The sequence below is a fragment of the Muscardinus avellanarius genome (assembly GCF_963383645.1).
Source record: "Muscardinus avellanarius genome assembly, chromosome: X".
Lineage (NCBI taxonomy): Eukaryota > Metazoa > Chordata > Mammalia > Rodentia > Gliridae > Muscardinus > Muscardinus avellanarius.
The window spans coordinates 129553915-129578039 of NC_137792.1; the positions used below are offsets into that span (position 1 = coordinate 129553915).

A 24125-nucleotide genomic window follows, 5' to 3' on the forward strand; every position below is an offset into this window, starting at 1 on the left:
TGAATTGAATGGAATTGAAATTAGAACTGCATTCCTGCTTTTGTTTTGTTTGCTTATTTCTGGAGTGTGCAGCATGTATTGCCACTGATATTTTAAGTTCATAGTGAAAAATCATTTCAACGTGTCCTAGGCTTGATCCCCTTCCAACCCAACCCCCAAGACAATAGTTTTCATTATAACCTTCTGTCTTTGCCATTCTGGATGGAATTCTGTGCACAGAAGTTATATACATATATGGGTATATCTATGTAACAAATCGTAGCACAGGAGCCCCCTGGGCTCCCTCAGGCTCTGGTATGACATATTTGAGCCATATAAATTCAGCTTCTCTTCTGGCATCTGTTCGCCGACTCGCTAGCAACTCCACCTCAGCAGTGGTCTCTCAGTCCTCTGAAAGCAGGGAAAGAGCACTGTGCGGAGAGACTATGGCAAAGAATCCTCCAGAGAACTGTGAGGACTGGCACATTCTAAATGTAAGTTGCTTCATATTTTTCCTTTTTGAGCCGAAGCATGGTTGCAGAGATTTATCGTATTGCAATGTGAACATTAGAAAGTGAAATCAAAGGAGACTTTGAATTATGGCTTGCTATTCTCGGGGTTATTGTGTATTGTTTCATTCTCTGTTCTTTGCTTAGGCAGAAACTTTTAAATCCAAGAAGATATGTAAATCACTTAAGATTTGTGGACTGCTGTTTGGTATCCTGGCCCTAACTCTAATTGTCCTGTTTTGGGGGAGCAAGCACTTCTGGCCAGAGGCACCCAAGAAAGTAAGTGCAAAATCATTGGGTCCCTTTTGTGTTTACTTTTCTGTTGCTATGAAAAAAACTGAATCAGGATTTTGCTCTTTTTCGTTATTTGGGTGAGGGAAAAATAGTCTTCTACATTTCAGTGAATAATGACAGGATGTAGATGTACCCATTCTTTTATAACACTTGGCTTTAAGGAGTTAAGTCTCCTCCTAGAAGCAAATTTTTTTACTGTAAGAAAAATACTTTCCATCTTTCTTTCAATTATCTGGGCAGAAACTGATGGAAAAGTAATTATCCCACCACATAAGGAGAAAGCACCAGAAATGGCAGTGAAGGATTTGCGGGGGTTCTCACTTAATGCATCTGCTGTGAGGACAGGCAACTAGCTCGTTTTCAGAAGAAGCAATTCGTATACCTGACCTCACATTTGTTTATGATGCAGGAAAAAAAAAAGTAGAGCTTCCTGGCTCCTGGCCGGCCACAATCAGCACTGTCCCACTGAGATAGTCATGCCACAAGGTAGTAGCAAGCTGCACCAAGTCATTAATCACAGATGTCTCGGAAGTCTTCTGATACTGGGGTCATTTGGTGAGGCTTGCTTGGCCATTGAACTTTGTGTTGTTTTTGTATTTCGAGGTATTGTTATCCCCAGGCTCACATGCCACAGGTAGGGTTAGGTACGACCCAAATAAAACCATCATCTTTTCATGCTGCCAATTTCCATTTGAAAGAGATTTAACAAGTATACACACGATGAGGTATGAAGATGCTTTTCCTCTTTGCCGCGTTTTTCTCTGTGTGTGGGGTGCTACTGCTGCTGCTGCCGCCGCCATGAGATGCTCATTTCTGTTTAGTAGCAGATGTAGGGAGGAAAAGGCACAGATCCAGGAGGGATGATGAGACAAAAAGAAAAAAGGGTTGGCATTGGACCATCAGGAGCCACGGGAGCCACGGGAGCAGTGAAGGAAGAGTCTGTGTTGATGGGGAAAGAGGGCCAGAAAGGGAGAAAGAGAAATCGGCTCAGTGTCCAAAAGAACACAGAAAAGTAAGACACAGCTACCTTAGGATCCCCACCTCTCCGGCCATGCCCACCTTCATTTAGTCTCAGAGGATACTTCAGCAAGTTGAAGCAGGAGGGAGAGCTCGTTTCTTGGCCTTTGCATTTATCCCTTGCTGCAGAAAGGATTTCAGGCATCACCCCCTGCCTGCAGTCAGCCCCGTCCCCAGCTTCTGAACTACGTACTGTTCAGGTGTCATAGTAGAGAAGCCACCGATGCTCAGGCTAGCAGAGCGCACAAAGGAGCCAAGATTGGGGAGGAAATTGCACAGAAATGTGATGCCAAAAGGCATCTGATAGAATTAGCTAATTCTCAAGGTGACATGCTGCCCCACAAATTGAATTTTGGAGCCTCTTAAAATTTGTACATGAGTTAGAGGACCATAAACCTTTTTGTTCTTCATGGCTTAAATGTACTTTATTGGATGTAAGAGGTAGCTAATCCTTTTCAACACCCATAGATGCTTGCCTAAATAAAGGGTTAGATGGCCTTCTTTGTTTTACTGTGGCCTTTTGTACTACTGAAGGAATTTGTGTGTTTTCTAAACTCAAAGTGTCAGTTGCCTCCGTGCAGCTATAAATGATGAGGTAGGGCCTTTACGTTTAGATTGTAAGGTTCTACATTCACTATCGAGGTTCATGGTTTCCTCTGCTTCCCTATTGTCTTTGTTTCTCATTATGGTTTTTGGTAATTAATTTTTTAAAAATTCTGTGAATATTCAAACCCAAAGCAAAACTTAGTACATAAGTAGAAAAGGTGAGGTATGCTACTGAATATACTTTATCAAAACTCAAATCTCTCATGAAGCAATCCATCTTGGGATGCAGTTTTCAACAAAGGGATTCTCAGAAATGAACAAAGGTATGAAGCAATCCAGATAAAAAGACAGTACGTATCTCCTAGAGCGAATTGTTCCACCATGAACAAAGGTAGTTTGTTCTCCATCCCAATGGGAGATACAATTTACCGTCTTTGATATCTAAGTCCTGGCTTCCACCACAACTTCAGGTTGGGTCCATTGTAAAGCAGGGGACCAGGTAGAGATGTTAATGTTTTACTCGGTCCACTCTTATCTTCAAAATCCAAAACAAGGAGCCCAGGAGACCATCCAGGTTCCCAATAGCTAAGACTACAATTAAGCCTGCCTTGAATCAGACCTGGGAATCCTGGGGAGGGATAAGAAGTCAGATTAGTTTTAGAAGAGGATCGGCAGAGAAAATGAGTCCAGGCCTCTTGCACAAATTTACAACTGTCACCTTATGAGTATGGTTTAGTAAGAAACCAACCATTAGCAAATTAAAACCCAGGCTCTTTCAGTCTTTCCTTTACAAGCCTGTGAGACGTGTGCAAACTGTGGGGCCTTTGACAGAACTATTAATGCTACTGTGCTTATTGATGGCAGCGAATTATTTGTTGTCCTGGGCTTCCTCCAAGCACTTAGTGTTCACTCCTCCAGCCCCCACCACATCTCCTTTTTATTTTGCTTTTCGACATCTGTTTATAATCAACAGTGTTTAACATCCTGCATCTGCTGTTGACATTTCCATTCTACTAAGTCCTTCCCCCCCCTCCCACCTTGGGGTCTACTAAAGATCCAGATTCCTGAGACAAAGGGAGAAGTAAGCCACACTTACTCTACCCATACCCCAGGCACACATATATGTGCAATGTGCACTTACGCACACATGCACACAAACACGCACAGGTACACACATACAAACGCGTGCATGCACACGCACATACACAGAAAGATATCCAAATAAAAAGAAATAAAGAGGACTAGCTCTGGCTGAGCTACCATACTTCTTTCCAGGCCCCAGGCCCCAGAAGGCCACAGGCACGTAGGCACACTTGAGCAGAATGACGGCCGGGTCCAGCGGGCTCTATGCTCAGCATTCCCAAGCAAGCAAGAGACCTGTTCAGTCCCAGTGATTTTGAGAGAGTATCACATTTAAGGCTTCACTCCCAGACAGTAGTTGCCTCAAAATTCTTGATGCTGATTCACTAGAGAAACATTCCTGCTGAAAGCTCCCTAGTCCACATTTAACTTGAAACAATTAGAAGGCAGCTCCCAGGATAATTAATAGCACATGGAGAAACAAGTCGGACAAAGCCCAGCCCTTAAACCAACAGTTTATAAACATGGCACAAAGTTTTCAGCCCATCCCTCCAATTCTCTCTGGAATGAAGCAGAAGAATAATATTAAATAACTGAAATCGGGCTCTTCCTGCCATCTGCTGGGGCTGCCCAGTGATCTTAGGGCTGTTTGGAAGCCATCAGGTGCACACATGGCCATCAACAGATCCTGGAGATGGCTGTTCAACTTCTACATTCTACCAGTCTGAGATGAGATGAGAAGTGGTGATGACAGGCAGGCATTTTCTGCCCTTTCCAGCCCCACCTCAACTGCAGATAACCATTATAATGGTCTCGCCCAGGATATTTTATGTGTGTGTGTGTGTGTGTGTGTGTGTGTGTGTGTGTGTGTGTGTTTTCTTTAATTGGTGTATTATAGTCTCACATCCTAATGTCATTCATGCTGACAAGGACATACATGCACATGCTCTTGGTTTCCCTCCCTCCGTGTACAAGATTTCAAGCCAAATATCATGCTCAACTGAAAATTTTGTGTTCAGAAAAAGCACTTCCTGACCGAGTCTGGGTCCAGCTTTCTTTGTACTCATTTTTCTAGTACTAGCATTAGCCCAAGACTAACTTCCTTCACTCATCTCTAGGCACAGAGGGGGGACACAGTTCCTCCTTAGGTTCCCGGGGCTTCCATGCACAATAGTCTGGTGGGTGAAATGTGGGTCTGGAGAAGCACTTATACCCTCAAGGAAAAAATGAGAGATGTAGCTGGAATCTCTTCAGCAGGGGAACTGAGCCTCACCAGACGCTGCCACATCAGCATTGTAGAAAAGACCTTGCTTCATTTTATTTTCCTATTTTTTTACCATTTTATACACTTATTGGTACACTGTCATTACACAGCATGCTGAGATTCCCAGCGATAGCGACAGAGACGCGCACAGCCCTCGCTGTATTTCCCTGTACACCCCGCCCTGCTCCCTCCACCCTCTCCCTCCCCATACCTTCAGTGCGGTGGGTGGCGATGCCGGCAACATGGACCCTACATTGCGAAAGCTGTCTCCTTCCTCCAGCCTCCTCCCCTCCGCCGCCCTCCCCAGCCTTCCTCTCTTCACCTCTCTCTCCTCACTCCTCTGAAGGGCCTTTTGTCTCCCGTTCTCTCTCTAGCTTCCTCATATGAGCGAGAACGTAGGACCCTTAGTCAAGGGTGTGACTGGAGACAGGCTGACCTCAGCGCAATCTTCTATAGTTCCATCCATGTTCTTCCTCAAATCCTTGCCGGATCCAAGTCCCCCCCTATACAGCTCTCACTCAGGGCAGCTCCCACCAGTTACATGCAATCTGGTTCCGGCTGTGATGGGCACATTCTCACTCCTTCATCCTCGTAATGTAGAATCTGCCAAGTATTTTACGTAGCACCAGCAAGGAAAGCCTGAGCCTTGAAAGGCAGTCTGTGAGTGAGTGGCTAAGAGTGGAAATGGAGCTCTAGGGAGAAGTAACCCAGGTAAGCAGCAGGTAGTTACAGTCCAATGATTGCCCTGACAGCTGATAGCCCAGATCTGAGCACACCCCATTCTGCCAAATATCCAGCATTGTAGGTCCAAAGGAATGAGGGATAGAAATAAGGAACTGACACCTCAGAGACATGCAATAACTTGCCCAAAGTCGCACAGCTCATAAGTGGTAGAGCTAAGATTAAAGCTAGAACCTGGCCTGGGGATTCTTTCTGCAAATTTTCAGCTGCATTTGAGAATCCAGGGTGGGGATTGTGGGTAGGGGAAAGCTTCCCAACTAGCTCAAGTCTGTAGCTGAAAGAAACATTTTTTTATTGTTGAAAAAGAGGAATGTCTGGCCGCTTATGCCAATTTTTTCAGGGCTGAAAACTGGTGATTGAAGATGCAAAAGTCCAACTTTGCATAAGAAACAATCTGTCTGCTCTGTGTTGGTCTAGAAACACCCAGAGGCCCTTTCATTCCCCCAGGCTAGGTCAGTAATAATATGGTACAATGCCTGCCTTTCCCTTCCTTCCAGTCTAACACCTGCTAGGCAGCTATTCTGAGCATGTATTTCACCTTTGGAGACTGTACCTCATAAACAGACAGTAAAGGATGAAGGCAGAGGGAAGAGCAGCGAGATTAATCACAGGCTTCAAAACCCAGACCTAAGCCAAATGCCCTCAAATCCCTGTCAGGACAAGCTAAGGCTCCTGGCCCCCAAACACATCCATGGCACTGAGGTCTGAGGCAGCTTCACTCTTTATAAAAAGCGTTCTTTCCTCATCTCAGAGACCACCGCAGAGGCCAGAACCCAGAGCAGACTGTGAAAGGGGATTGTTAGGCTTCATTTGCCACTTGAGTGGATGATTTAACTGAACTGAGAACAGAATTCCTGGGCAGGGAAGAGAAAGGGGGTTGTGTCTTCTCCATATTTTGCCAGTGTGGCCTCCTTACACACTACCTGGGTTCACACTTCTGCCTTGTGTTGCTTCTGATTCAGATTCCACTCCATTGTCTTGCGTGTGTATGGGTGGAGTAAGAATCCATTTGTGCTGTACTGGAAAACTGTCTTTGCAACCCTCCCCCCCAATAACCCCTATTCCTGGTGCCACAGTGCCTAAAATCCTCCATTCGTACTTTACTCTGCACCCAATTTGAAAGGAAGTACTAGGGATTGAATCCAAGGTCATTCTATCTGTGAGCTCCCCCATCTCCTACTCCATTTTTACAGCTTGAAACAGGGTCTCACTAAACTGCTGAGGGTCGCACTGAGTTGCTGAGGCTGGTTTCAAGCCTAGATCCTCCTGTCTTGGCCCTCAGGTACTGGGATTGCAGACATGTGCCACCATGCCCGGACGCACTCGATTTTTCAACAAATATCCACTGCTAATATCTAAATGTGAAATCATATGTCAGATTGATTTAGTCTCTTACCTAAGGTACTGAAGCATCATGAGATTTCTGGATGTCTAGACAGGAGACGAAGGGACAGATGGAGATAGGAAGAGCATGGAAAACGGCTGTGAGGGTATCGAGTGAAGAGGATACGAAAAGAGACCCGAAAAGTGAAGCACCAAAGATGAACTGTCCCTATTTGCCAATTTGGCAAGGATGTACCTCTCATCATATGCTCTCCTTGCTCTGTCCTTCCTGGAACAAAGCCGAATTGGGAGCAGAGTCTGAGATGAGCTGCTTGTAGCTCACTCACACTTCTCTCAGGCCAGCCAGGCCGTCTTTGTTTTAGTTTGTTCCTGGAGAGGACAAAGCCATCTATTCCTTCATCTCCGAAAGGACCCTTGATCACTGAGCCAGGGAGCTTAGTAGCAAGCAAAGGACTTCCGATGCCAAAGCCATGAGCTCAGTCTTCATATGGGCCAGTGAAGCTTGCATAGCCATTACCCAAGCAATGCACTCCACAGGGACCTGAGCGAGACAGTATGTCTGGATTTGCTCAAATCCATCCCCACATGGTCCAAAGTGAGTCACTGGCATCATCTTCCTAGACAAAAGACAGTTTGTTCCAAGAGGACACCTTTGATAGTAGAATTCCATCTGGGTAGATATATAGCTCCCTGCTCCTACCCTCAGCCAAGGAGTCACACACAGATGAGTCACTCTGATCCCACTCTATTTAGCTACCTAGCACCACTAACAAAACCAACAAGTTCATTAATGGATGGAATTGGGATAGGCCCCTTCTCCCTCACCAAAATAAAATAACAACAACAAAAACAACTCTTTACAGGAATGTTGAAAATAATCAACATCTGCTGAGCTTGGCAGTTTGCAATAGTTTTCGTCTAGCAAGGTGTCCAAGTAAAGTGCATTGCCAACAGTTCAGGAAAACTCATTCCACCGAAGCACACTGAAATGTTAAATGTCACCAGTATGGTTCCATGGTCTTCTACCCATGATTAAAAATGCAGCCCACATTTTCTCTTTTGCCCAGGTAGGCAGCAGTCCAACATCCCCTAGTCTCTAACCTATTTTTTCCATGCAATAATCCACCAGTGGTGCTACGGATGAAACAAACACTGCACCCCAGCCCCTGGTGGCTAGTGGTGTCAACATTTGTCTCAACAATGGATAGTATTTCTAAGGAAACTACCCCCTGTGGGGAGACCTGAGGAGACTGGCTCTGAAGTGGATGCCTCTGTCCTCTGCTTGGGTCAGGTGACTGAGAGCTCAATTTGTTGCCATAGGTAGAAGTTACTCTTCTCCAGCTGGCTGCAGAGCTGGAACTGAGGACATATTTATCAGCAGAAGCAAATAACAAGCCTAAAGGAATTTGCTACCTGTCACAAACCCAGCCAGATTTCTGAGTTAACTCCGCAGCTGCTGGGGGCTTCTAAATACCATTTTCCTTCCCCTTTAAAAGGATCTCTTAAAAGACTTGCCCATGTTCAAAATCTTTCTTTGGAAGTTAAGAATGTCCCACTGGTGTGAAATACTTATTCAACAAATACTCAGCTGCCAGCCATGTCCAAGACACTGCAGGGCTACAAAGAGATAAATGGCATTGCCTATGTTTTTCTATTCAGCAGCTACATTAGATTTTTCACGATTGAGGTAGCTCTTGTCTCTACAAACTCTTCCAACTTGTGTTTCAACTTGAGTCAGGGAAAATCTGACCAGGTTAAACTAACATGCTGTCACGGACATCAGGAGACACTGAAAAATAACCCAAGCCAGCGTAAGCTCTGCAAGGCTGCCGCGGAGAACCGTAAGGAAGCAGCACTGGCTCTGTGGACGAGTTGCGTCCTCAGGCTTTACGTTGTCCGTATTTTCATACAGATGAATGAATATGAAAACAATGTGATAGACAAAGGCCTCATAACAACAGGCCGAAGACAGGCTTCCTAAGGGTACCCTCAAACTTACCATTTGCTTCTAGCCAGAAATATGTCCAAAGTTCTAGGTTCTATGCTTTCCCCTCAATTGGTCTCCTTGGTCTTTAGAAAGAACACTGTCTCCTTTACAGCAGAAGTGAAAGACTTGCGTTTTGTTTGGGCCACTCAAGAGAGAAGTGATGAGCAGCCTTCCAAGGCGCTCTCCTTGGGAGAGCCCCTGGTATTCAATGCATGGCTCTTGATGCACTTGGTGAAATCTGTGAACACAGGAGCATCCAGCGAACATGAAGACAATGGAATAGGTTCAGAAAATAGAACCCAGGAATGAAAGGACTGGGCTTAGTTAGCCTATAAAATAGATGGCTGAGGGAAGGCAGTACAATGTTTCCTGAGGCTTAAGGGGCCAAGGAAGCAAGGAAGGATAGGGCAACCCTGTTACCTAATACTGGCCAAGAAGACAGGCTTTAGATTCTCAAAACTCTGATAGGGGGCTAATATCCAGAATATGCAAAGAGCTCAAAAGACTCTACTCTAGTAAAACAAACAACCCAATCAATAAATGGCCAACTGAAATGAATAGACATTTCACAAAAGAAGAGATACAAAGGGCCAATAGATACATGAAAAGATGTTCTTCATCACTGGCCATCAGGGAGATGCAAATCAAAACTATGCTGAGATTCCATTTAACCCCAATCAGAGTGGCAAACATAAAGAAATCAAACAACAATTGCTGGCGAGGATGTGAGGAAAGAGGAACTCTTTTACACTGTTGCTGGGAGTGCAGAGTAGTTCAGCCGCTATGGAGATCAGTATGGAGATTCCTTAGAAAACTAGGAATAGATCCACCATTTGATCCGGCTATTCCACTCCTGGGTATCTTTCCAAAGGGGTTGAAATCAGAGAACTACGTTAACATATACATACCCATGTTCATAGCAGCACAGTTTATAATAGCCAAAATATGGAACCAACCTAGATCTCCATCAACAGATGAATGGATTGCAAAATTATGGGAAATACACACAATGGAATTCTATTCAGCTATAAAGAAAAATAAAATAATAGCATTTCAAGAAGATGGAAGGAACTGGAGAACATTATGTTAAGTGAAGTTAGTCAAGCACAGAAAGAGAAGGGACATATGTTTTCTCTAATATGTTCAAGCTAGGGAGTAGTGGTAATACCAGAGGGACTCCAGATGATGGAGGGGAAATCTCAGCAAAGCTTGAACGGAAGGATAGGAGAGGAAGAAAGCTGAGGTTGTTCAACGGAGGAGCTACATACGAATATGTGTAATAGCATAAATACAACATGATTAACCTGGAAACTCTGTATTGGGGGGAGGGAAAGGAAGGGGGAAAGGCATGAAGCACAATGTAAATGTACACCACTCTCAATATGTTCCACTTATAAAAAATAAAAATTAAATTAAAAAAAAGATTCTCAAAAGGATAGACCCAAGACTGTTGAGACAACATTAAAGCCTGCACAGATATGGGGGAAGTAGGGCCTAGCCACTCTAAATGTGTTCAGATCTTTTTCTTGGCCCTAGCGAGTTGTTTGGAGGGGGAGGGGATCATGGAGCAGTTGGGAAAAGAAGTGGTAGCTTAAAGAAGCAGAATGGGTTTTAGGTGATCCCTCGGCTTAACACAAGGGGAAAATACTTTACAGGCTGGTTTGCAGAATATCATTAGCTATTTAGTCAAGGCTGCCAAGAAAACTGTTGGAATTCTTAGTAATTAGTTCAGCAACTTGGCTTGAATACAAAATACTGGCTCTGAAGGGATCCCCATCTCAGCCCAGTGCCAAAAAGCACCTCACTTTAATCTCAAGTTTCAGAGAATTCCCAATGGCAAGCTGCTGAGATGGCACCTCACTACAAAGGCTCTGGAGAAAGATGGTGCCCCAGATATTACCCAATTAAAGTATTTTATGAAGAAACACACAGAGTGTCTTAAAGCTGCTTTTCTTCTGCTCTCCCAGACCTATGACATGGAGCACACTTTCTATAGCAATGGAGAGAAGAAGAAGATTTATATGGAAATCGATCCTATGACCAGAACCGAAATATTCAGAAGTGGAAATGGTACTGATGAAACCCTGGAAGTACACGACTTTAAAAACGTAAGTTGGATGTTTTCCTCCTATACCTGGCTACTTAAAATATTAGAGTATTCGAGTCAAATTGAAAATAGCCTTCTAGCTCCATTTAATTTATAAAAGAAAGTTTTCCCTTGGGATTCAAATTTCACTAGTCTGACAGATCATGGAATGCATTCATTGTGGCTTTTTATTTTTGTCTGTTTCATAGGGTTACACTGGCATCTACTTTGTGGGTCTTCAAAAATGCTTTATCAAAACACAAATTAAAGTGATTCCTGAGTTTTCTGAACCAGAAGAGGAAATAGATGAGGTATGTAAGAATAAAAGTAGTGGTTGTAAGAGGCATTTATTGGGTGCTAATTATGTGCCAAACAGTGTACTAAGTGCTATACTTTCTTTCCTTGGATTCTCAAGCACCCCTATAGACAGGCATGATTACTATCCTCATTTTCAGATTTGGAAACTGGGGTTCAGAACCAAATTTTGACTTGCCCAAGTTCACACAGCTAGCCAGTAGGAGCAAATTGGGGTCTTGATTTCAGAACTTTCAAAAACCTCAAGTTCATGCTTTCTGTACAATACTATGATTTTACATCAACACCACATACACTTGCTCCAAACCAAAGGTTTCCAGGGAGAGGCAGTGGCCAAAGGAAGAAAAACAATGGTGCCCAAGATAAAACCTTTAAAAGCAGAAGTCCCAAGGCCACCTGGGGTCTTTAATGCTTCTGTCCCGCTTCAGCATTCAGCATTTCAGTTTATTCACCATTTTATGCCGGAGTAAATCGCATTGTTCCTCCCAAGGAAAGCAAAAGAAAGAAAGGTGAGAAAATCAGTGTGATAGGAATTCTCTAGAAACACTACAAGGCTACAGTGAAGCGACCAATCACCAAATGGCTTCCAAAAGCCTAACGGGAGAAGCAGCATTACTGCCAAATTCAAGCCACCATGAGAGCCCTTGAGGCTCTTGACTGTCCTATGGTATTCTGCCTGCAATTACAGTGACAGCTAGCAGTGGGGAGAGAACGGGATCTTAGCCACAGCCATGCTGTGATGGCGTAGCCCCACTATAGCAAAGACAGAGACAAGCATTGGTTTAGTCTGCCCTGGTTTGCTTAGGTTTAACATTTAACTGGCAACTCTAAAATGCGAGTATGGCCAGTATGGCTGCTCTATATACCACAAAACCTTTCTTCTCTGCTCTTTTTCATTTTTCTCCTATATAGCCCTCTACATTTTAATTCTCACCTCCCACTTATCTTTTTCTTTTTGGGGGGAGATGGGGGCTGGGGAGCACTCTTTCCTTTCCCTGACCTGAGTCTCAGAGTCTCATCAGTGCCCAGACTATTTGTTCATGTTACTGGTCTCCTCGTGGCCAGAGAAGTCACAGACCTTTGTTCCTAGAATTCCTGTGGAAAAACAAAAAGAAAAGCTCCTCAAAGATGACGCTCCGCTCCCAAAGTTGATAGTAGTGACAGATTTTGCAGGTTCATTTTTATCTTATTTTATATATTTATTAGAGCATTGCAATTCTACATGATAGATTAAAAGAGATACAATTCTACATGCACGCACTGCTTGGTGTATTATCTTCCACATCCCGCCATCCTCCCTATCCTCCATGCCTGTACATGCCACTGACATTAGTAGTTATACTTTTGTATATGGATATAATGTTATTTGAACTGTTCCCTCCCTCTATCCTCCTTTTCCCCTCCCCACCTCCCATTCCCAATCCCCTTCCACTACTCTACTGATCTCTCTCCACATTTATCCAAAGTCCCTTATGTTTCCTGTTTTCTCTCTAATTTTCATAAATGAAAAAATATATATAATCCTTTCTGGCTGAGTAGTATTTCATTGTGTATGCATGTACCACATTTTCTTTACCCATTTATCTATTGGTGCGCACCTGGATTGGTTCCATAATTTGTCTACTGTGAATTATGCTGCTATAAACATGGTATACACGTATTACTATAGTATTCTAACTTTTTAATTCCCTTTTGGGTTTATTTTTAAAACTAAGTTTAAGTTAGATGATCCCAAGAAACAAATCAACCATAGGAGGCACTGATAAGGTGAAAAGAGCATCACTTACTATTCAAAGCCTACCATATGCAACATCATAAGATGACTTTTATAGAAAATAACAAGCATTTGAGCGTGGACAGCTAGCTGAATTTACACAATGGGTCTCATGGTTTTGAAAGAGATGAAGGAAAAGAGCTGTAATGTCACATTTTGGCCCTCATTTGTCCTTCAGTTAATTTTGCTGAATCTTTTTAATAACACGAATATTCATCTTGTGATAATAAAAATCATTGCACCTCCATGAAAGTTCTATTTTTTATATCCACACTATAGATTTTTATAAGACAAATCTGTTGCCTGGAATGACAAAAGCCCTCTTATTCTATACTTCCCTCACCACTTGTACCCATAGCGTGTACACGTTAAACATGCAGAGCAGGTATATAAATAGCCCTGATTCTGCTAACAAAGCTGGTGAGCACATCAACCTCACTTTCCGCAGTCCCCTTCAATCCATCCCAAGGTCTTTACAGGATCCAGGGCAAGAGCCAGGACTTGAAAGCTGTGAATGGCTTGGGGGAAAGTTACACAGACACATATTTTAGAGAATAAATAAAACGCTGAAATCGTAAAGCTAGAAAGAAACAAAAGAGAAAAAGAAAAGGCCTTATTGAGAATGTGTGGGGGTAACAGGTGTAAAGGAACAGGAAGCGCGGTGGGGTCTGGAGGGAATGGCGCCAAGTGCTAGCCGTGTGCATGTTTGTATCACACCGAACTTCCCTGTGCTGTATAATGAAATGCACCAATAACAGCATGTTTGAAAAGAATGGGGGTACTGAAGCATTAATGACAAATAAGTTAGAATTGGAATATGACTATTTCCAAGACTAGGAATGAAGGGGGAAATCATTCTTTTTTTTTTTTTTCTTTTTCGTGGTACCAGGGATGGAACCCAGGGGCATGTACCTCTGAGCTACACTCCCAGCCCGATTTTTATTCTCCTTTTTTAGTTTTGAAACAGGGTTTCACTGAGTTGCGAAGAGCCTCTCTAAGTAGCTGAGGCTGTCTACGAACTACAATCCTCCGGGTCTCTGCCTCCCGAATGCTGGGATTACAAGCATGTGCCACCACGCCCGGCTGAGGGAATCATTCTTAACAAGAGTAGCCAGGCTCCATAAAGCAGAAACATATTCAGGGAAATAAACCCTAAGCATCTAGAACAAAAGGAATAAAATGGCGGGAAATCCAATGACGTCACAGACTGCAGACAAGACTTTAAAACATCAAAACACATCTTGTAATGAGTTAGCGTTAACACACCAAGCTCATAAAACCAAAATCTTAGGTTCAATTGCTACTGAGCTGATCTCAGGAGCTGGGATCATAGGAGTTTTTTTCAGCTTGAGATCAAATCCTGCCTGCAAACCTAGATGCAAGACTACGACGAGGCAGGCACTCATAAGAGGAGAAACCCAAAGTAAATCACGCAGGAGATGATGGAAAGCCTTGCAAACTTTAGGGGAAATGTTAGCAGAGCAGGCTCTTATTTCTGTGAGCAGCTGTACTGTTCCACTGAGGAGAGAGGGATCAGTTGGGAACTTCTCCCAGGCCACCTAATGTATGCACGCCACAGAGCCAGTTCACCGGCAGCCCTATGATTGGACTTGTTATTCAGACTTGGTTTTCAATATCTTGTAAGACCTCACTCATTTTATGAATTTCTCCACCGATCCCCAACCTGAACTTTCTTCTTTCAGAATGAAGAAATCACTACAACTTTCTTTGAACAGTCAGTGATTTGGGTTCCTGCAGAAAAGCCTATTGAAAACAGAGACTTTCTTAAAAATTCCAAAATTCTGGAGATCTGTGACAATGTGACCATGTATTGGATCAATCCCACTCTAATAGCAGGTATGGCATCCTATCCCATTTCTCCTTGCAAGGACCATAACAGGTTAATGTTTCCAGCACCGAGAGACTACATTTCTAGGAAAACAAATGACCGGCTTATATCTTCTTAGAGGAGATTGTATATGCTGACCGTCAGTGAGGAGGGAATTTTTACAGCCAAGTTATAAATCAGATAAATTAATGCTGACAGGCTTTTAAGTATCTCAGCAAAGGTAACACCACCCCAATGCTACTAGTGATAGCAAAAAGCTAATCTGTCTTTCTTGGCACATCTATATTCATTGCAGTCGGGATACCATACTATTTCTCAAACCACTGTGGGTCCAACCCACAAACAGAGGAGAGAAGAGGCAAAAATAATCCTCTGTTGTCTCAGAAGGATTCTCTATGTCAAATGTTGACATTCTCCCCAGAAAACAGAATGATCACTGCAGTGCATATTTCTTAGCAGCTATTTTAGGAACTACTATAAATGTAATTGAGGAGCCAACCACGGTGGCACATACCTATAATTCCAGTACTTGGGAGCCTGAGGTAGGAGGATCACAGGTTCAAGGCCAGCCTCAGCAACTTAGCAAGATCCTGTTTCAAAATAAAAATACAAGGGGCCACTGGGGCATTCGAAGGTAGAATGCTTAGTAGTATTATTAGAAGTAGTATTTTGGGAGAATTTTTTAAGTGACTAAATACAATGTGATATCCCGAACTGGATTCTATAACAGGGAAAAAAGTCATTAGTGCAGTCCAAGTGAAGTATATAGTTTAATCACAGTATAGAACTAGCTAGGTGCGGTGGCATATGCCTGTAATTCCAGTACATGGGAGCTGAAACAGAAGGATTGAAGTTTTGAGGCCAGTGTGCAGTAACTTAGTAAGATCCTATTTCAAAATAGAAAGTGCTTAGGGTATAGCTGAGTGGTAGAACCACCCTAAATTCAATCCTTCATATCATATAGTTCTGAACTGATACTAACTTCTTAGTTTTGATCATTGGGCTGTGGTTATGTAATATAACATTAGGAGAAACTGGGTGAAGAGTACATGAGAACTCTGTATTATCTTTGCACTTGTATAACCCAAGATTTTCCCAAATAGGGAGTATGAAAAGAAATTTAAGACAAGAAGAGAAAGGGGGAAAGGTAAGAGGCAGAGAATGCTAAATCAAATGAGGGACTGGTAATACAATATCTCCATGAGTGATACATAAAAACATATCAAAAACCAAGAAATAGATTTTGAGCACTTATGGATAATATCATCGTGAGAGACATAGAAGTTCCTTGTCCTCAGTTTTTAATTTAGTATACAAACAAGGTCAAATCAGTACATGCTTGATGCCAAATAAGCCAAAAGAAATATATCTGTGTGCACTGAAATAGTAAGGTTTGTTTCAAAAATACTCCTTAAAATATGAGCTGAAGAAGCTTGGGAAAGAGGCCCATTCATGTTTAAGTGATACCAAGCAGAAGACACAATGAGAATCTCTACCCACAACTGCTATTTTCCCAAGCGCTTCATTCAGAAATACTTGCAAAGCACTTGCATTATAGCCTTGTATTTATTATCTTAGTTTCGGAGTTACAAGACTTCGAGGAGGAGGGAGAAGACCTTCACTTCCCTGCCAATGAGAAAAAAGGAATTGAACAAAACGAGCAATGGGTGGTCCCTCAAGTAAAGGTGGAGAAGACTCGGCACACTAGACAAGCAAGTGAGGAAGAACTTCCAATAAATGACTATGTGAGTTATGTTCACAAGGCTCTTTGTCTCAAAAACTTACTATCCCTCAGATCACAATCATTGAAGGAATGATCATGGTATGAACAAATGTTTAAGAAACTTGGACTCTCCAGGAGATTCATTCCAGACCAATCTTGACTTCCATTGGTACATCTCTATGATCAGTCTTAAGAACAATTTCTCACGACCCCCCACCCCAGCTCATAGAGTCTTGTAGTCCTCCTCTGCTTGGTGAAACCTGTTCCCTCTAATACTCTCTTCTTCTTCTTCCAGACTGAAAATGGGATAGAATTTGACCCCATGCTGGATGAGAGAGGTTATTGTTGTATCTATTGCCGTCGAGGCAATCGCTACTGCCGCCGTGTTTGTGAACCTTTACTAGGTTACTACCCATATCCATACTGCTATCAAGGAGGACGGGTCATTTGTCGTGTCATCATGCCTTGCAACTGGTGGGTGGCCCGCATGTTGGGAAGGGTCTAATGGAAAGTTCAAGGTCAAATGCTTAAATCTTCTGGCAGCCAACATATAATAAATGCATGCTACTCTATGAATTTCTGCCTGTGAGGCATTTGGCTTCTGGTAGCCAGTACTGCAGAATTACTTGTAGGTAATTCCCCCCTTCATGTGCTAATAAACTTCTACATCATCCATATCATGGAAATATCTGTCTGAAATTGTCCATCAAAAAAGTGTTTTCAAATATAATCCTCGCCAAGATGTCTGTGGACAAGGAGTTGTGTTCCCCCATACAACAGCTGTGAAAACACAGAGAAACAGCTTTGCCAAAGGCTAAGTTAGATTGGCCAATCATGAATTGATAGTTAGCATACATGCTGTTCTTGGATTGGTAATTTCTACAAAGAGAATGAAAAAATATATCTAACAATGCATAACATTGAAAATCTTTTTTCTTTTTTATTGATGATTTAGAAAACAGCTGATTAAAGCCGGGCGTGGTGGCGCACGCTTGTAATCCCAGCATTCGGGAGGCTGAGACCTGGAGGATCGCGGTTCGCGGACAGCCTCAGCTACTTAGTGAGGCCCTCTGCAACTCAGTGAGACCCGGTTTCAAAATAAAGAATAAAAAATAGGGCAGGGGGTATAGCTCGGGGGTCAAAAGCCCCTGGGTTCCATCCCCAGACCCACAAAAAAAAAAGAAAACAGCTGATTATTTTAAAGTACTTTGATTATCACAATAGACATCAATTTATAGTTGAAATAGAAAAATGTCAAAGATGAGATGAATTTGAGGTTGTGTGCACTTTATGACGTTCTTTTAGCATTGTTTTAATAAATTATCATTCTAACATTGTTTTTTAAAATCAGCCAATAAGCCGGGCGTGGTGGCGCACGCTTGTAATCCCCGCGCTTGGGAGGCAGAGACAGGAGGATCACGCAGGTTCGAAGCTAGCCGTGCGCGCGCTGGCTTAGGAGACCCTGTTTCCAAATAAAAATGTAAAAATAGGTCTGGGAGTGTAGCCCGGAGATAGAAGGGCTTCCAGGAACCCCAGTACCACCAAAAAAAATCAGCCAATAATTTTAAGCTCCTAAGACATTCAAATTTATAGTCTGTTAATTAGTATCCTATAGAGGCCATTCTCTGTGGTGGATATAAATGAAGTAGAAGGTGTTTCCAAATAAAGATATGACACTCAAAATACATAAGCACAGTCTTAAATACAGGAACTTATACACAACTAACTACAGTTGTGTATGCAATGTACACATGCATGCACATGCACACACATACACACATATTAAGAAGCATAGATGGAGCCCGGCGTGATGGTGCACACCTATAGTACTAGTACTTGGGAGGCTGAGACAGGAGGATCACAGTTTCAAGGACAACCTCAGAAAATCGTGAGATTCTCATCAACCCAGTCAAATCCTGTTTCAAAATAAAAATAAAAATAAAAATAAAAATAAAAGAGCTGGGCATGGTGGCGCATGCTTGTAATCCCAGCGCTTGGGAGGCTGAGAGAGGAGGATCGTACAGATTCTAAGCCAGCCAGCTACTTAGTGAGGCTCTCAGCAACTTAGTGAGACCCTGTTTCCAAATAAAATATAAAATAGGTCTGGGAGTATAGCCCGGAGGTAGAAAGCCCCTGGGTTCCACCCCCAGTACCACAAAAAAATTAAAATTAAAATTAATAAAAATAAAAATAGGGCTGGGGTTGTAACTTAGAAGTTGAGTACCCCCATGGGTTCAATCCCCAATCTCACACACACACACACACACACACACACACACACACACACAAAGGGGTATAGATGGTTCCATATCACATATTGAGGCTCAGAGTTCCTGCTTATATTTTTAATTCAGAAAAAAATTCTTATTCAAAAAGTTCTCAATCTTCAATAATGTCATTGTAGGAAAGTATGATCCCTTTAATGAGACAGACCATATATGCATCTTAAGGGACCATTTGAAATCATTATGTTCTAAGGGAAAAACAACACGGAAAACAAACCCACTCTAGCCTGTCACTGCACCTTCGGCCTAGGACAGGTTGAAAACGAGAAGGCACTATCTCTACTGTCATAGATTTGGGGAGGACCCTCATTTGAGTTCCATGTAGACACTGGTAACATCATGCCTTATACATCCCTCAGATCAATTCCATTAAAGCTACAGGAGTTGAGCCTTAGAGAGGAGGCAATAGCCTCTCTACCTTCTACCTGTCTTCCCTAAGCCCAGCCTCCCATCACAAGACCCAACATGGACCCGGTTCTGACCTCCCAAGCCGGATACCTGGCAGGGATTCAAATGTATCCCTATCCTTTACTTCTATCTCTTGCCAGATAACCCCAACTTTCCCTCTTAAAGCATGCCTCAATTATCCATATGTTTCAGGACACAGTCCACTTCTTAGCCAAGCTATTACAACCTCCTCCGTGCTGAAGTCCCAAGTTATAGACTGAAACTAAAGAAAATGCTTTTATACAGAGCTTGTTTTCTACTTAGAGATTTGTATTAATGTCATTTCCTTTCCTGGGAGTCCAGAACAGCCATTTACTACAATAAGGATCAGGCCTCACTCACACGCAAAACACCCTTAATCAAAGCCTTACAAGGACCCCTTCCTAAGCCTGTCTACCCTCACTGCCCTCTCCACCCCCTTGGCTTTGCTCAGGCACCGTAACTTCATGTTATTTCTCCATTTGTCCCATTTCATGGACAGAGTTGTTTCTCACTCATTTGCCTAAATATGACATCTACATCTTTTCTACTTCATCCCACACTAATATCACTCAATGTACATACCCTTTCCCTATGATTTTAGTGTACAATTTCTTAAAATAGCAGAGGTCCCATATATACCCTCTCCCAGTTGGCTCTGTCAAGAACCTAGCAGAGTACTGAAAACACATGGGTGGCCTTTAAATATTTTTTTCTGATTGAAGGCAGTGAGAACAAAGAGGGGGAAGAAGGTAGAAGACAAGGAGGAGCGTGTAACTGAGCACAGTTCCAAAGCTGTCCAGACAATTATAAGGAAAAGTTGGCCTTGAGTTCTATTCCAATTGCAGATGGAATTTCTTCTCTCACTTAAATCCGCTTTCATTCCTCATCTTTTGACAATAGCTACAAGAGTGAGGAATCCCTTTAATCCCGGAATGATCAGAAGCATTGCTGATTGCCCACAGTTCAATGATCCATCTCCATTATAGAAATGCAGGCTTTTTGCATTTTCATCTCAATTTTCAGTGATTCTAGGTATAAAAAAGAAAAAAAGGCAAAAAGCGTATCCACTATGAAATCACAAGAAATATCATATTACTTCTCAGATTCTTTGGGGATCTAAATTCCAATCAAGAAAAGTCAGGTGAGGCGAAGCCATCCATTGCTCTCACTCAGCATAAGGCCACTCTGCATTAGTGTGCTCAGCGCCTTCCTGCACACCCAAAATGGCTCTTTGGCAGGACGAGGGGCAAAGGAAATCTATTTTGAGCCTTTATATATAAGGCTCACTGTCTGGCTGAGTCCAAAACTGTCACTTTGGCTCCTAAAGTCTAACGCTGAAAGCTTACTGAGATAAATATGGACCTTCTCATTCAGGCTGTCAGGAAATGCGTGGATCTATTTTATTTATACCCTTAAAAATGATTTCATTTTGGCTTTCCTTTTTTGAAAAAGTTTCATTCTGGGGCTTAATTTTGCTGACAGCATGCTGTTCCCTAACAAGAAAGAAAAGTGGCTCCATATTAAAAAGCAGGTATGAATGTACACACAAAATATTGCCTCCGGCATTTCAAAGCCCTGTTCCAAAGTCTCTTAGGGTATCTTTAATCAATTTGCACGAAAGCTACTTGACCCAGTGACTACACTGATAATTGATTTCGACCAATGTTCAGTTCTGGCCTTTGTATCCCAGTGAGCAAAGAGTCACTCTCCTACCTGCTGCTTTGCCACTCGGTTCCATTTCCTTCTTTTCCTCCCTGCTCTTACTTCATCCTCACATCTACTGCTTGCTAAAAGAGCTCAGAAAGAGAGGCAGATTGAGCCAAGGGAAACGGACCAAGCCACAGTAAATCCCACAACCCAAACAAACATATGAATAAACAATAACAGCAGCAACAAAAAGCCCCGGCAACTCCACAGTGCTGAGGTGCTCTCCGCCCGTGATATTAATATACTGTTTATATTTATCCTTCTCCACTTGATGCTGTCATTTGCCATTCTGAATTCACCACTGACAGCAGTATTTCTGCTGCTCTTACTTACAGAGATGCTGCCTACTAAAAGACAATTCAGGCTTACACCCATATCAGTCAGCTGTGAGCCAGGAACAAGACATCTGCCAAGGCCAAGGAATTGAGGGCACAGGCCCTAACCACGGCTGAGTTGCTCAAACTGAAAGTCAAATTCAGCAGAGTGACTCTCTAGAAATAGGTCTTGAAGAGTTGAGCTTATTTCTTTTGCAAAGGGGCCCCGTAGCATGCCTGCTGACCAATTCACTGTTTCCTGAAATCCATCCTGTGGGGTGTGGGCTGCCTCTTATACAACAGTGTTGTTCTAGCCACGTATAGCTAGAGAACCACCATGATGTAAATCCCTCTGTGGCAAATAATAGCTTTTGATGTTTGGGTTATGCTAAATCATATCATGCTAAAATCAGGATGGTTTGTGGTTGACCCTTTCCATTTCCTGTTTCTCTAAATTACTTCTATCTGAGCGTTTCTTCCTATAAGGGACTGCCAACCTAGAGATGCCTTGAAACTAAGATGGTCAACAAAATATGAAGCACCTAACCCTCTGCTAGATACTGTGACAGAGCAGACAGAAAATGAGTTTTCCTCCTTGTCGTCCACTCACTGACCAAATATTTGGTATGAAAAGATCTCTACTCTCTGGACAGCTAAAAAAGTAAGATTTGTTTCAGAAAAATGCAGGAGAGCAAGGATTCTTCCTATGTTCTCAGAGACCAAACACTTCATGCAAAAGCCCACGGTGATGGTTTTCACAGAATCAGCCTACCAGTTGTGCTGAGAGACCTACCAAGTCTGATTTCCCGAAGATACTTATTTTATTATAACATTAGGATCAAGTCTAGGAACATATAAAAGAAAAATCCCCAAATAGGTATCTGAAGTAAGGCAGAAGTAGATAGTCCACTCATGCAGTCAACTGGGCCAAGCATCTATCTTTCTGTTCCACCATTCTCATCCATGGTTCGCATCCTCAAGGCCATCTCATGACATGAAACAAGTCCAGTTGCCCACACTACATGCATGTTCTAGATTGGCATCAAAAAGAAGATGGACAGGTCAAAGGGCCATCCTTATCTTCCAGAGAGACTTCCACTTACCTATCAGAAGCTTGACTGTAGTCATATGATCGAATCCAGCTAGGAAGAAGAATGATAGTAGGCTTGCTCTGCATGCACTATTGCTTCAAATGTAATCAAGATTCTGCTAGTGAGCAAGATGAGAAGACACACTACAGGAGGCAAAATGACCATCTTGGTGATATATAATAACTTGCCACAGGATCTAGACTCCCTGCTATTAAAAGACATTCCTTTTATATTAGTTGCTGTCTCTCAAAATCTCTATTAAACGGAAACTTATTACCTGGAACATGGTCAAGCATTAACAAATTAAGACATGTTCTCCTATGGCGACGAACTAGTCTATGAGATGAACCTTTTCTCAGAAGAATGAAACCATAGGGGAACCAAAAACACTCATAAAGAAACAAACAAAGGCTATGTTAAGGGAAACTTCTAGAGGACTCAAGCCAAAGACTGAGGGTAAGAAAAGAACTAATAAACTTCTTTAAATCTTCAGCAAAAAAAAAAAAAAGAAGAAAAGAACGAAAACCAATTTTGCTGACATCACAGTTTTGCTGCCAACTCAGCCTACATGCCTTGGTTTAACACCATGGTAGGGAATTGCTATCGTTTACAGATTATATTCAAAGATAGTATATGACAGGCAAACAACTCCATCTAAATGAAATTCTTTTGCAACGTTTTCATTTGTTTTTCATTTTTACCAGCGGGGATGGGGGAAGTGGTACCAAAAGATTTAGAGTTGATTGGAAAAAGGAGAGAATAAAAACGTTTCAAACAACCACGCTCTTACTCTCAAATCAAAATAGAGCATCATTTTGAAGAAAAGTATGGGGACAAGATTTTCTTTTCTAAACTTCTCATTAGATTTTCGACCTTAATAAAAGTGATATTATTCATTAAAGGAGTTTTGTTTTGACAGATTTCAACTGACTAGAGAAAGTTCATGGTCTACATTGTGGGGATTCAAAATGTGTCCAGCAAAGCAGAGTAAATTTCACAGCACATCATACAGAGCAGATGTGCGAGTCTGAGGCCAGAAAAAACAAGTTTTATTTTAATGTCATGCAGGGAAATTTCCCTTTTCTTTCAATTAGCCAGTAATCCACACTTATATTTCTAAATTTCCATCCCTTACACCATCAGTGGATCCCATCAGTCATTCCAATGAATATGGCTTTGGGAATAGGAAAGGCCATAACCAATTTATAGACCAATCCCAAGAGCATAAACCTTTGTATTCAGAGAAACTCTGGTGACTATTTAGGCCACCGGGGGGGGGGATAAAGAAAAAAATTTATTAGTTTGAAACTTATTCAGTCTTCAGGCCAACTAACACAAGCTTATTGCCTACAGCACATTCGTTGTGGACACTCAATAAATATTAACCAACATTCCCCAGTGTTTTGACCCAGCATTACATTTAGACATCTTAAGAATGAAGCCTGCTTCAAGTACAGAGAGATTGCTTTGCAGAAATACTACTCGTCTTGATATTCAGTCCAACTTTTTTCATCCTTAAACTTGTTTTTTTCCAATGTCTACATTTTATTAATGAGCCAGTTCTTCTGAGATCATGGAAAGTTGTCCAGAAAACACTGAGATGGGTTTTCATTTGAAAGCATTACTATAGTGGTCTCAGGTATTTTGACTTTGGGGTGTTTGAGCAAGGGGATGGAAAGCTGATTCATGTTTTAGCTTTTACCAAAAGCCCCCAAACCTGTGTCCTTCCAGGGTTTTTAGATGATAATTAAGCATTCTGTAGGAGCTGAGGAAAAAAAAATACCTCCAACA

The 24125-nt window shown here is 42.2% G+C and overlaps 1 protein-coding gene across 1 annotated transcript; it reads left to right on the forward strand.

The window, feature by feature from the left end:
• Positions 1–425: 425 nt before the first annotated feature.
• TNMD (tenomodulin) lies at positions 426–17013 on the forward strand (the record flags this gene model as incomplete). The annotated part of the gene is made up of 7 exons (XM_080719292.1): positions 426–473; positions 636–767; positions 10729–10869; positions 11057–11158; positions 14640–14793; positions 16364–16530; positions 16804–17013. 7 exons carry the CDS (start codon positions 426–428, stop codon positions 17011–17013), a joined length of 954 nt encoding a protein of 317 aa, XP_080575418.1.
• Between the last annotated feature and the right edge of the window lie 7112 nt (positions 17014–24125).